This window comes from Cajanus cajan, chromosome 5 (genome assembly GCF_000230855.2).
Source record: "Cajanus cajan strain Asha chromosome 5, NIPB_CcT2T_4, whole genome shotgun sequence".
Lineage (NCBI taxonomy): Eukaryota > Viridiplantae > Streptophyta > Magnoliopsida > Fabales > Fabaceae > Cajanus > Cajanus cajan.
In genome coordinates this window covers 71,372,218-71,386,805 of record NC_138521.1, presented here as the reverse complement: position 1 = coordinate 71,386,805, position 14,588 = coordinate 71,372,218, and the positions used below count along the sequence as shown (strand labels likewise).

At 33.2% G+C, this 14,588-nt stretch overlaps 2 protein-coding genes across 4 annotated transcripts; one reads left to right on the top strand and one right to left on the bottom strand.

Annotated features, from left to right (window-relative positions):
- The first annotated feature begins 601 nt into the window (after nucleotides 1–601).
- APL1 (ADP glucose pyrophosphorylase large subunit 1) lies at nucleotides 602–6,304 on the top strand. Of its 2 annotated transcripts, none has more exons than XM_020371259.3 (15): nucleotides 602–941; nucleotides 1,611–1,724; nucleotides 2,131–2,304; nucleotides 2,443–2,535; nucleotides 3,168–3,251; nucleotides 3,356–3,411; nucleotides 3,775–3,868; nucleotides 3,958–4,070; nucleotides 4,224–4,296; nucleotides 4,373–4,453; nucleotides 4,741–4,827; nucleotides 5,137–5,241; nucleotides 5,502–5,608; nucleotides 5,680–5,740; nucleotides 6,095–6,304. In XM_020371259.3, exons 1-15 carry the CDS (start codon nucleotides 732–734, stop codon nucleotides 6,194–6,196), a joined length of 1,554 nt encoding a protein of 517 aa, XP_020226848.1. In that variant the 5' UTR covers nucleotides 602–731; the 3' UTR covers nucleotides 6,197–6,304. The 2 variants fall into 2 exon arrangements, with proteins under 2 accessions (XP_020226848.1, XP_029129507.1); XM_029273674.2 differs by having other exon boundaries at nucleotides 800–941; nucleotides 1,521–1,724.
- A 1,448-nt stretch (nucleotides 6,305–7,752) lies between these two features.
- LOC109808672 (P-loop containing nucleoside triphosphate hydrolases superfamily protein) lies at nucleotides 7,753–14,245 on the bottom strand. 2 transcript variants are annotated; one of them, XM_020371766.3, is made up of 10 exons: nucleotides 13,931–14,245; nucleotides 13,759–13,852; nucleotides 13,568–13,681; nucleotides 13,323–13,445; nucleotides 11,379–11,483; nucleotides 10,843–11,001; nucleotides 10,692–10,760; nucleotides 10,362–10,451; nucleotides 9,394–9,534; nucleotides 7,753–8,548 (listed from the first exon to the last, which is right to left on the bottom strand). In XM_020371766.3, exons 1-10 carry the CDS (start codon nucleotides 14,173–14,175, stop codon nucleotides 8,285–8,287), a joined length of 1,404 nt encoding a protein of 467 aa, XP_020227355.1. In that variant the 5' UTR covers nucleotides 14,176–14,245; the 3' UTR covers nucleotides 7,753–8,284. The 2 variants fall into 2 exon arrangements, with proteins under 2 accessions (XP_020227355.1, XP_020227356.1); XM_020371767.3 differs by having other exon boundaries at nucleotides 13,568–13,677; nucleotides 13,931–13,976.
- Between the last annotated feature and the right edge of the window lie 343 nt (nucleotides 14,246–14,588).

Sequence of the window (14,588 nt, the reverse complement as noted above, 5' to 3'; positions counted from 1 at the left end):
CAAATTTAATTTCACCAAGTTAGTTAATCATTTCATGTAACTGTGAGTGTGGCACATAATGTGTCAAATCTTAATGTAGCGGCAGTGACTAACAAATATTCTATTTATCATTTTTCTAGTCTCAGAAAGTTAAAAGATTAAATTGTACTTTACTGATTATTTATTAATTGTTGGAAAGCAAAGTATTATTTGTATAGCCGGAAGTGATGAAAGGAAGCAGAGTTCCTCCGTCTAGAAACGCAGCTTTATTCTCAGAATCTCCTATGATCATGAGGCCTTTTGGGTATAAAGCCTCATGGAAACTGTTTTCTCTATCTCTAAAGTGTTCCTTAATAAAAGGGAAAGCAAAAATCAAATTATTGTGGTAAAAGACATGGAAACCAATGAAAACCAAATTTGAAGTTGGAAGCTTGTGTGGACAGAAGCAGAGCTCTAGCAAAGAGGTATCCAAATCCCATGGAATATTCGTTAATTGGAAGGTCTAAAGTGTCATTTGACATGTGTGCTTATTTTGTATTTGTAATAATAACAAACAGAAACCAAATCGGTGGATGCAGTTGAATTTGGATAACGTGGCCCAATCCTCCAAAATACCCGGATATGCATGTAATTAATCAAAACTACACACTATACACAAAGGTCGTTGCTCTCTACCTCTGCTTCTAGTGTAGAGACACAAGACCAGGTTCAGATCAGTAATTCATAAATTCCCATTCTCTCTCCCTTAGAAAATGGCAGTCTCTGGCGGTGGCCAGATAACACTCTCGTCAACGGTTCAGTTACAAGGAGTGGCCTGTAAGAATTGGAGGCTTGTAAAGTTTTGTAATGGGGAACTCATGGGACGTAAGCTTCACTTAAAAACTGCTACTAAGCATCTTCATGTCAGGCGGCAACAACATATATGCATGTCTCTCACCGCTGACGTCTCCACACAATCTAAGGTTTACCACACTCTTGCACTCAGACAACAAACAGACAAACAAAAGACCAAACTTCAAACATGTCTTACAATCTTGTTATTTGCTGCAATAGGTTGAATGTTGCAATAAGGATATTTCTTGTTTTAATTCTTATTTTATTAAAAAAATAGTATGTCTCTGCCAAAGGTTTTTTTTGGCTTCTTGTTTTGACCATCAGTTCATTATTCATATTCATATACAACATAACCACCGGCTTACTTTGTCAGAAACAAAGTATTTATTAAATTGAAGCCACTTTTTAAAATATTGTGTTTGTGAGCCATGCTTTAATGGTAGGCTACTTAGGTCCACCACATTAGCATTCTAACGGGCTCATTTATCTTCTTCTTCTTTTATTTTTTTATCCCATTTTGATTAATATGGAAATAAAACCAAAACCTTTTTTACCCATTTTGATGGCCACAGATTAAAAGTTTTCAAGTATAGTGATATTTAAGATATGCAAAAATTTGTAAAAAAACCAATGTTCACGTGATTCCATATGAATTTCTCAAATAAAGAAATATAGATTTCAAGCAATACCAGTTAAATTGAATGCAGGCATGTCGGGTTATGAATAATTTGTGAGAGGTAGTGTATGCAACATTATTCAGTTTTCGACATGATGAATGGGAATATGGGGTAGTGCAGTTGAGAGACCTAGATATGGAAAGAAGGAACGCAAGGACAGTAATAGCAATTATATTAGGTGGAGGAGCTGGAACTCGTCTCTTTCCTCTCACTAAGCGACGAGCCAAACCTGCTGTAAGTTTTTTTTTTTTTTTTTCTTTTATTTTACCATTTTCTTAGTTATTCTAACAATTATCGACATAATGCTGCCTATAACTTGGTTACCCTCTAAAATTTTTGCTTTTGTGATCAGGAATTTTGCTATAACTACTGTTTACTTTTAATACCTTGGGCAATAAGAAAATGAAAAATGCATCTAGTGGGATATCATAATCCATGCTATAGAGTCTTTTTGAATATAAATTTAAAAATATTTTTTAAAGTTTCTTTAGTGAAAAATATTCTTTATTTTTAATAAATAGAAAAAAGCTCTTAAAGTGCTTATAATCTGTATCCGGGTTTATAATGCACTTAAACCGCATAATATTATGCAGTAACATATGAATTTAGCCATCTTCTGCTGTGGGGTTTGCTATGTTAGGTTCCTATTGGAGGCGCTTATAGGCTGATTGATGTGCCAATGAGTAATTGCATCAACAGTGGTATCAACAAGGTGTACATTCTCACTCAGTTTAATTCAGCCTCACTCAACAGGCACATTGCACGTGCTTACAACTCTGGTAGTGGAGTCACCTTTGGAGATGGCTACGTAGAGGTATCTCCCATTTCCCATCTTTTACTTGCTTGCATTTTAAGTCAGCTTGTGTGTGGCTTAAAAACAGTTGTGTTAAGTTCTTAACAATATTCAGAAAATACTCGTGAAGATTATCTAAGAGTGTACGTTCTACTTCAGGTTCTTGCGGCAACCCAAACTCCTGGGGAGGCAGGTAAAAAGTGGTTTCAAGGTACTGCTGATGCTGTGAGGCAATTCCACTGGCTCTTTGAGGTATTAAGTTATAGTGATTGAAGCCGCCACAAAATCTATATTGTGGCCCCTTTTCATGATATAGGTTATGTTATTTTACTTGTTTGGGCTGGGAAGTGGAGATTGGAGATAGATCAAGATAAGTGATGAGGAAAAACAGTTTTCTGTCATATATTGAGCTGATGACAAATTATTAAGTTTTCTCTTTCGGATTGCCAAAGTTCAAATTCATTTGATAACTCAAATTTCCCGAGCATTGCATGGTTAAAAACTAAGATATTTTCAACATTGATAGTGGCCGAATGATAAGTTTCCACAACACTGCTGAAAGAGTTGAGAATATTTTTTTGAAGGGAAAGAGTTGAAAATATTGAGATATATGTGAACAAACAAAATTATACCAAATGTCGATAATCATTTTCTCGACGCATTTTTTATATGCAAAACTTAAAAAAAAATTATAAAAAAAAAAAAAAAAAAACTGGTTTGTTAGCCAATCTTTACATTGAATATAAAAGCTTCCATTTTTAATCACAAGGTTTAACTTATAGACTATTGTTATGCTTTATTTTCCTTGTTATTTCTTTCCTCATCACACAAAGGCCAAGGAGTTGGGTGTTAAATGTGATGTAGAATATACTTCCATGTTGTAGGACCCAAGAAGTAAGGATATTGAGGATGTCTTGATTCTTTCTGGGGATCACCTCTACCGAATGGACTATATGGACTTTGTTCAAGTAAGGCACCAAGCCATCCAATCAAACAATTCTTCCACCTTTTGATTCAGTTGATGTATTAAAATTGTTGACTCTCAGATGTTTTGACTCATTTTCATATCCAGAATCATCGGGAGAGTGGCGCAGACATCACTCTATCTTGTCTGCCAATGGATGACAGGTAGATTGCTTGCCTCACATTGTAACTTTCTAATTATTTCAACATAGAAAATGGTATGATCACCAACATTTATAGCTTGAAATCACCATGGCACATTTTCTCTTTCTTGTATCTGACTAGCAAACACACATACCCTGGGCACTCGAGTGATCTTTTCTGTTTGCTAATATAATGAATGAGACATTCAAGTCGATCAATGCATGCAAGCTAAATCTGGCTTAGAAGGAAACTAGAATTTCTTTATAGCTTTGTTACAACTAGTAAGGCCCATGAGGGAAAATCAACCCAAAAGAATAGCTGACTCAATAATTAGTATCAATATCTAAGCTTGCTGTATTAAACTCTATTGTGCAACCATGATAGCCGTGCCTCAGATTTTGGTCTGATGAAGATAGACAACAAAGGAAGGATCCTTTCATTTAGTGAAAAGCCCAAAGGAGAAGAATTGAAAGCAATGGTAAACCTCATGTTTTTATACTGCTAAATGCTAATACCCCAAAAAGTTTCAAGAATTAGACTCACTGATAATACTGCTGTATAATTTAGCAAGTAGATACAACCGTTTTGGGCCTTTCGAAGGATGAGGCTCAAAAGAAACCATACATTGCTTCCATGGGAGTGTACGTCTTCAAGAAGGAGATACTTCTAAATCTATTGAGGTACCGACTATTATCTAGAAAAATGTTAGGCTTTCTCGTGTGGTTCACTTCATCTATTAATATATTCTATAAAAATACAGAACTATGCACTGAGAATAAATTGATCTTGTTGCAAAGCTTGTTTGTTAAGTGCTATGAATTAATTTAATTTAGATGGCGCTTTCCAACGGCAAATGACTTTGGATCAGAGGTTATTCCTGCCTCAGCTAGAGAATTTTACATGAAGGTATGACTGGAAAAAATCATTACAAAGGAATCTTTTTGGCTTATGATTTACCTATTGTGTGATAATTTGCATACAGGCTTATCTCTTCAATGATTATTGGGAAGACATAGGGACCATCAGATCATTCTTTGAGGCAAATCTTGCCCTAACTGAGCATGTGAGTATCAAATCACCTAGTTGAGCTTATATGACTTGAATGTGTTAAGTTCATTCGTAATTAGTGGAAGCTCGTGCTAGAGGTAAACATAATAAATGAATTCAACTTTTCAGTTCAAAATCTTCTCAACTATATACATGTTTCATTTCATCTTTTCCATTTTAGTTTCAAAGAACTATATTCCTTGTTCAATCCTTGAGATTTCATAGAATATGGGTTCAAGAACCCAAATGAAGAGATCTAAAATCTTACTTGCCCAGAAAATCTTACTTCTGCAACTTTTTCAGCCACCCAGGTTTAGCTTTTACGATGCAGCAAAACCAATGTATACATCAAGGAGAAACTTACCACCATCAAAGATTGACAATAGCAAGGTCAGTTCTTCAAACTTGTTCGTGAGAGATTTTTTTAGTAATTTACACTAGAAGTACCAAAGCCTTACTGCATGGGGAAGGGTGGACTTAATTTGTTAGGTATACAACCAAAACTATATATTAATATACTGCTGCATGCCCATATTTTCATATTCAGCATGCAGTGCCAACTAATGTTGAGGAATTCATGTGGTTGGATGTTCAACATTTTAATTTACTTTCCTGTTGTGTCCCATCCTGCACCAGACAACTACCTATTTTCTGCTTTCGAATCTCAAACGATAACGTAGTTCTTTGTCCTTTATGCAGATTGTTGATTCAATTATATCACACGGAAGCTTCTTGAATAATTCCTTCATAGAGCATAGTGTTGTTGGAATCAGATCCAGAATAAACTCAAATGTTCATTTAAAGGTTCGGTGTACCAATTCTACCATCTAAGCATGTATATTTGAAGAATTATAGAAGATGACAATGCATATCGCTATCAACTTTGCCATATATACCTGATTTGTTGTTACTATGTAGCAAGTCTCAAATTTATACGTCAAGCATTTCAAAGTTTTGTTCAGCAGAAATACAATAATATTCTTGGTAGAATATGCATTTGGTATGTTTCTTAGGTGTGCGCTCATCTAGTTCTATAACTTCAAGTGCGTTTCCCTTCTATGCAGGATACAGTGATGCTCGGTGCTGATTTCTATGAAACCGATGCAGAAGTGTCAGCACTCTTAGCTGAAGGAAGAGTTCCAATAGGAATAGGAGAAAATACAAAAATCAAGTATGTATTGCAATTCTCACTCTCCTAAAAATTACTTTTTCTCACTTTGCTCACTTCTCACATTTCTGCAGGGACTGTATTATTGACAAAAATGCTAGAATTGGAAAGAATGTTGTAATAGCAAACTCAGAGGTATGCTTCTAAAACTACTACATAGCATCATTACAAGAGAGTGCGATACACCTACCAATTGATACCCAACTTTATTTGGGGTTATGATACTCGGATTTTTTTTGTCAATTAATCACTAAATCACTGTATAACAATTAAACCTTACTTAGATTTTGCTTAAAAAACATATTTTCCCATACAACCCCCACAGTAAGTGTGAGGCAATCATTTTCTTTCTACTGGGATGTAATGAAAATTCAACAATATTTTAAACTATAAAAGAAAATAAAATGAAAATACATTGACACCACAAGCAAGGCGATGATTTTTCATATGATGAAACATGTACTAAATCTGCTTTTTAATTAATTACAGGGCATACAAGAGGCTGATAGATCTTCAGAAGGGTTTTACATCCGTTCTGGGGTTACCATTGTATTGAAAAACTCAGTAATTGAAGATGGACTCGTCATATAATAAATTCGTCCGTGACTTGTTTTCCCCATTTTGCCATGAATTAGAGGATGTGAATGCTTTGATTTTTATAAATTATAATTTAAATAAAAAAAAGCATTTAAGCAATAAGTCTCAATATGTTGTCAAAATGGATAGAGATAAATTCGCATATCGCACATCTCATTCCAATTCCGCACAACTTGAGTTTGTAATTATATATCATAATTATCAACTCAAGCGTATTTTTTATTCAGTTAAACATATACACCTTATTATTTATACTTGAATGTCTCACACTATCTTAAGTCTGAACCCAAATGAAGGAAGGAATGAGCTTTGAGCATCAAGGATTCTACTATGGCTGGTCGAACTGCCATATTATGTGTCAGCCTAACGTACAATCAAAGCACGGGCCCAATTACAGCCTAAGCTTTGACATGGCCCTATTCATGTTTAGATCCAAATGAACTAGCCTAACAGGAAAGAACTACGACTAGCTTTCATCTTGAGCTATCATTTTTTTTTTTAGTATATTGAACTATGAAGTTGATAGTTGAGAAATCACTCAAAAAATTTGATTAATCAAGACAATTTATTTAGGTGGCACTAGGAAAAATAGGATCTAAGTTACTTCAAGAATATCATTAAAAAGTTCGTCTCTATTTTCACTCTTTATTTTTTCTCAATATAATGATTATATATATAAAATAATCCAAACATGTTCTTTGTCAGATATTACTAAGGGTAATATACATTTGTCTTAAATTCACTTTTAGTCCTTATAGTTTTACAAACATGTAATTTTGGTTCTCCAAAAGCATTTGTTGAAAATTTAGTCTTCCTAGTTTTCAAAATTAAGCAATATTAATGTACTCATTAACATCTCATAAAAAATTAAACAGAAAATTTTGATATTTCCATAAATGACACTACTTAACAGCTACTTAGTTATATTGACTTTCATACAAAGACCATTCTTTTTACTAAAATATGCTTTGCTTCTTTTTTATTTCAATTAAATTTTATAATCTATTAAAACAAAAAAATAATTAAACTTTTAATTTTGGATATCATGTTAATAAGTAGAATGACATTACTTAGTTTTAAAAATTATGGAGACCAAACTTGTAATAAAAAATTGAGTGACTAAAATTGCACATTCACAGCACTATAGAAACCAAAAGTAGATTTAATCGTAAATATTTTCAAGTCTTATACTTTAGTAACCTTCAGTTTCAGATGTTACTGAAAGTCGAGACTAATTCCAGCAACTAATTCCTCAGCCACTATTATAAAAGAATGTTTGAGAGTTGAGTTTCAAAGAGAGGGGGAGGGCAAAATTTTTATTTCGTATTCCATTTTCAATACATATTGTGCATGTTCATATATTTTTAAATAATAAATTGAAATAAACTTACGCTGTGGAATCTGGATGAATGAAGAAATGAGGAAGAAAGAAAATAAGACAAAATAAGAGATGCATGATAATAAAGAAAAAAAATAGAATTTTTTGTTCTTAGTAGAAATTAAAAGGGAAAAAAGGATGAAGTTTCCCTCCTATAATTTGGATGAGTAAAAAGGGAAAAAGAGAGCTTTTTTTTTGTTTAAATGATAAGTTTGTCCTTAATTACAACTTTCCTCCATAATGGCCAACAATATACAAAACATATGGGATATTGGTGAAAGAAGAGACAAGAACTGAAGGACATAGCAGTTACCAGAGAATGACGAAGTGGTCTCTTGTTCGAGTGCTACCATCGCAGGAAAATAGAAGCGAGTCCCATTCCAACGATTTCTTCCATTGCTGTAAACGACAAACAACCAAGGGAAGATTTTGTTTTCCCATTCTTTTCGGTCTAAGCAAAATCCTTCTTCCGTAAATCACATTCCAAAGCATTTATGTCCTAGTTTTTTTTTTCATACATAATATAACTTAATTTAAAAATAAAAATTTTATCCTCCCTTGTCTTTCCCTTCAAAATCTCACGCACCCATTCCATCTTGGTATAGTCCAGAATTTGTGTTTTTCTATAGAAACTTGTTGATATTTTAACATTATATCAGTGCCCATATGATATTTTAAAATATTTCAAAGAGTTTAGCCAGGGTTTATGGAACAAGCTCTTCACAGTTAAACATCAACTCATTTTCATATCTCTGCAGGACAAATCGCTCATCCGAAACTATAATGCTGGTAACAGTACAATTGATGTCAGAAAAGGGTTTTCTACAAGTTCGCCCTGCTCGATGAAGATAATCTATAGCAGTCCTTGGCAGATCAAAGTTGTAAATGTGAGACATTTCTGGAAGGTCAACTCCCCTAGCAGCTATATCTGTCGCTACAAGAAGATAGCCACCTCCCTTTCTAACCTCCTGAATCAAAGAGACAGCAAACTGTTGTTACCACCCATTTCCCCCCTAATTTTAACTAGCAATTTACTCATAATCAAAAAATATATATTTTATGCTACCATCTCCAAACAAGTATACTTCTAGCATACGGTTGTGTACCAGGGTTAAGAATTTTGATGAGAAGGTTTAATTCCACAACAGCAGTCACATTAAGAAATAAAATCTGGTACACATTACGCAAAGGACTGGGGTAACGCTTGAAGTAAAGTTTCCCCACTTGTGGTCAATATCATCCTCAGCCAGTACTCATGATAGGGAGTTCCCTTAAAGTTTGGTTTACTAACTTATTTCCCAAAGCAGTAATGTCAAGGTTGAAGAGTGCTACCAACACACATTCTAACACTCTTTTGAACATGCTCCTTCCTATTAGTTTTTGAAATTTATGCTGGTCCCACTAGTTTGGGAAAGGGATCCACCAATGGAGAATATAAGAGCCACATATTTAGTAAGAATCACATACTTTCATGCAATAGGAGAGAATGCATTGGAAAGGGAGTATTAGAGAAAATAGTACTAGTATTTTAAGGTTTTATGAAAGTATTGACTGTGTTATGAAGACCTATACTTGCTGGTCCACAGAATCCCAGTTAATCTAGTAGAACCAACCAGTACAATTTGGCTTTCAGAACAAGAGTGACTTGTTAATTAAAACTTATTTCAAACCTACCTGTAAGTTAAAGACTGAAGGATGACTGTAAAAATGAATTTGGATGCAGAATACAGTGGTCAATAATGCACGGGGATAGATAATTAGGGGGTCACCAAAGAAACCTCATATTAATATCAATCCACTGAATGGAACTTACCAACAGTGAAGCTGCTCGTGAATTGAAATTCATTTTGTCTTCAAGGAGGAGGATATCTAAATCACCTTGGTATGATGTCTTCAAAAAGTCAATCAGAAGGGATGTTGATGGAGCATTTCCAGCCTTTTTTGACTTCTCAGACTGCATAACAGAGAATGTAATATCAGATGATAGATAACATTTAACATGTTACCTTGGGTGAGTCAAACAGATTAAATGAAGACATAATTTGTAAGGTGCCAACTGTTAAATAATGATCAATACAAGCAACCAAGTCCTATGAATATGGATTTAAAGCAGTGTTACAGGAAAATGATCATAAAAATGTAAGGTTTAGTATCCTCTAAAATGACACCAGAAAAAATATCGAGAAAATTATAGTCATAATAAATCTATAGTTTGCTATCCATGAGCTTGTGATTTTGTCCAAAACTAAACAAAATTTTAATTAATGGTCATCAGCAATGCAATTACTATCTTAAGTGCACATTGCAATTTAGAGAATCTTGATCTGAGAAACTATTCTACAGCTCAAGCACTAATGACAATAACAACTACTCGAGTATAAATTTCAAATGGGAATACAGACAAAAGTGATAAAAAAAATAAAAGAAGAAATAACTAATCCAACAGCACCAGCACAAAATACCAATACAACATAGGAAAGATTCATCGCTTGAAATATGCATTGGATAATAGTTACGCAAGACCAGATAGAATTATTTTATCAGTAAATATGTACTTTTTTAACTGTTTCTCATGGCTGGGACTAATGCTCTGAAAAATTATAGAGGAAAGTAAGTCATATACTAATGTAACATGTTTCAAGTAAATATCATCCAGTCCAAGGATATGACCTACTGATTGCATAATCAAATTGATGTGAAATTGTTATTGCATAATCCAATTGATGCAAAATCGTTATTGCATAATCTAATTGAAGGAGAAGGAGAAAGTTCTTTGCATACCTGCTCAGCAACAAATATGATGCCAGACTCAGGTGCATCAGATTGTATCAAGGATAACAGGGTTTGTAATTTTCTTTTGGTATCACATATCTGATAATTGAAATAGCATTAGAAATTAGCTAATAATACCAAAGGTTGGTCTTTAATAAATGAGTGACCTACAAAAAGATGTAATTGAAGTTTAAACAATTCTATATATATATCTTTCCAAGGTTAAAGGGTGGCAGGGCAGACATGCTAACCGTGCATTAAAAGAGAAAGGCACATAATTTTTTACATGGTAGAAAATTAGAAATACAAAAGGTTTCTTCAGCAATCTATATTTCTTACTATAAATCTATGATATAGGCGTGATGGCATGGGCTCCACAGCACTGACATGAATATGGACCACATCTCTCTGGAAAACAAATAAGGAAGTCAGAGAGAAAGTTAAGGTACCTAAAATACAAATATATAATCGGAGCAGCAATTCAGCATACTTTTGTCCATTTCTGCTGCATAGAGTCATGAATAAATCGGTTGTGCTGTGGTATAGATGCACTGGCAAAAACTGTCTGACGGTTATTGCAAGAAGAATATGATGTCAAAATCTTTCGAAGAGAACTCACTTGCTTTGAAGAATTGAAAATGCAGTCAACCTATGCAGACAATAATAAAAATAATAAGAAATAAATACTTATGAAATTACTGAGGGGTAGAAGGAAAAACAGAAGTTGGCAGCGCTTATATAATTTCAGGTCTTGTAATTTTCATATTTCACAATTTGTAAGTTCCTAAAGGTGTGAATGCCTCTTTCCACTCATGGAAATGAGGAACTAATGAAATCTAATATGCTAAAAAACACTTTTAAACTACCTTTAATTTATTTCGTTTGCCCAAATTATGAAACTTTTAAATGCAATTATAGCTGAATGGTGGTGCAGTCGTATGTTTTAACTTTAAAACACACATGGAGACAGAGAAATCGAGACAAATTTGGAAATTTGCTTTTGCATCTACAGATCAAAACATTTACCTCATCAACAATCAGCACCCGTACAGTTTCAAGTGAAAAAATATGTCTTTCAAGCATTTGGCATAAACTCCCAACTGTTGCAACCACTATTGCTGGAGGCTCTGCCTAAAATTTGAGGTTAAACAAGCAAAATGAGCAGGAAAAGGGTCTTCTCTAATTTTTATAAGACATAATGATGTCAGTGTCCAGTTAAGGAGAATGTAAAAATAAATGTAAATGGAAGCAGTGTTCGATAGGAGCTAGCATATATTGTTATCACGTCACATGTAATATAGGTTTGTGATGCATTTGGGTAAACAGTTTAATTAAGAAGTTATTCAATAAACTATTATCAAAAGAGTTAATTCATAGACTAAAGCATATTGAAACAAAAAAAAAAAAAAAAAAAAGAGCTTATTTTGATAAGCTTTTGAAGCTTATTGAATAAGTTAAACAGAGCATATATGAAAGTCATAAGCAACTTTCATAAGAACTTCCATTATTACAAATTTATAATATTCAAAACATAAAATTATCTATATTACATTACACAAAAATTAAGGACTACATGGACTTTTATGGTGTGTTTGGATGAGGAATTTATATAGGGTAATTCATTTATTTGAAGAATTTCAAATTCCTTGAGGTGAAATGCTTTGTTTGGATGAAGAATTTACAAGGAATTTGAAATTCAAGCATTTGTGAAATTCCTTAAAATAGTAAAATTTCAAATTCTCCCGAGAATGGAAGAATTTGAAATTCTTCATATTTGTTTTTCTTATTTCACCTATATATTTTATCTTATCTCTTCATTCTTTTAATTATTTGGATATTCAAAAATATTTTTAAAATTGTTAAACATTATCTAATATTAATTTTTAAAATTATTAAATGTTATCTAATATTAATTTTAAAATTATTAAATATTTAAAAATGGATTAATATTTATTTTTATAAAATTTAATTTAAAAATCTCAACATATAAATATATTTTTAAAATTAATTTTACTATGATGGAATAAAATTATCATATTCAACCTAACAATTTAAAATTTAAGAAATTTGAATTGACTCATCCAAACAAAATATTTTAAGAATGATAGAAATTGAAATCAAAGTAATTCAAATACCAAGAATTTAAAATTCCTTGAATTTGTAAAATTCCTCATCCAAACACACTATTAGGGAATTTAATCCATTTCCCTAAAAAGGTCTAAAGCATAAAAAAACACAAAACAGAACATAAGTAATTGGTCATTGATGCCTGATCGGTGATGCCCATCATCCCATCCACTAATCATTTGCAATATAAACATATAGACAATGCAATCCATTTCACGGACTTCAGTAAGGTTTTAGAGTACATTTTATTGGGCCAAACAGTCGATAGAAGACTTAAAATATCCCTGAGAGCATAGTTTTTCTATACCTTGTTATGGCCAATTGTCCACATCTACAAGATTATAGATAACTATTCTCAGTAAATAATTGTCTCTTAAAAATTGTAACTGCTTAACAAATTCAATTAACTTTAAGCTGTGAAATAATTTTTAGTAGTTCTAGCATATACCAAAATATCAGTACCCTAAAATTAATTGACATTTGAGTATATAATTCAAAATACTTTGCATCCGTAAATATCTGTGGATGCCAAAGAATGGTATAATATAAAAGAAAGTAAGAGATTAGAGTATGAATGAATTGCGTCTGCAGTAGATCATTTGATATTGTAAGTAAGAGTCAATAAAATTTAATCAGACTAGTAGGAAAATATGAGAAGCAAGAAGCAAATTCATTATCTCTCAAATAATCTCCATAAAAGATTACAAAAGAGGATATCCTGTAGTCTTAAGTGGAATGCAAAAATTGCAGCAGTAACCATTTGTCAGTCACCAAATGTATTTGGTTAAAAATACAATAAAATTCAATAAACGTCATTGAAGAAACGAGATAAAAGGGTTCTACCTTTAACCAACTCTTGTGTCTTTTCAGTGTTCCTCCGTCTAGCAGAGCCATGATGGAACATGACTTGTGCTCCCCATCGACTCCAGTTGGCCTTGCAGCCAATGTCCTAGCAACTTTAGTGACCTTGTCATCAAATTTTTTTAGCACTCAGTAATTTTACTTTCAAAGGGAAATACCCCTCGCCCCCCGGGTTATGTAGCACTATGGATAATCAACAAGCTACTATGACCCATAAACATTCTTACTTGCATGCCAAGTTCACGGGTGGGCACCACAACTAAGGCTTGCACAGAGGATTTTTCAGCATTGATGATGGAATGGATCAAAAGCAGGTACGTGAGTGTCTTCCCAGAACCTGTCTAAATAAGAAATAAAAATAAGGTTACACAATCATCAACATCGATCAGGACGCAAGTAAATGAAAAATAAAAATAACCTGAGCATGAAGTATGCAGTCACGCCCTGAAAAAAGGTAAGGCAATGCTTCCCTTTGGATATCGGTGGGCATTACATATCCAATCTCTTCCATCCTGAAACATATTTATCAAATGATGAGCACAGAGCAATGCGGGGACGAAAAATAAAGTGGGAAATGGTTTTGAAATTGCCTTTGTAATATATGCTGAGGAACATGCGGTTGGCATATTTGTGTGAGAGTGGGAGTGGTGACCGCTGTAGGGGGGTTTAGAATGGCTTGTGGAGTAGTGAACTTGAAGGTGCGAGTAGTGGAGGAAAAGTGTTTGAAAAAATGTTTATGTGAAGGAAGGATGTAACGAGTACAAGTTGGCTTTTGAGACGAAAGAAGACCCAAAGTAGGAAGAAGTGACGAGAGTGAGAGTGTGTTGGTGTCCATGTTATGTGTACTGTGTAGATAGATAGATGGATTGATAGATAAACGAAGATGATGGAAGTGTACCTCCCAAGCTACTCATATAAACACAGTAATTCCCAAAATATCAAAATGGGCAGGGCTGCTTTATTTCTATGTGGGCCTGCAACCAGATGCCCCCAAAATAGACCCAGTTGAGTTGGCCCGCTTTAGAAGTGAGTTAAAATTATAAATTTTTATTAATTATGAGGAGGGAAGTGCCTTTGTTCAAATAAAACGTCAATGAGTTATTTATTCGAATAAAACATATGTTTGTTCTAATAAAATATAGTGCAACGATTTTTTTTACATAACAAAAGGGTAAAAATATAATTTTTTGTTAATCATAATTTTTTTATTTTGTATTCATTTAAATCAAATAATTTTATAATATTATT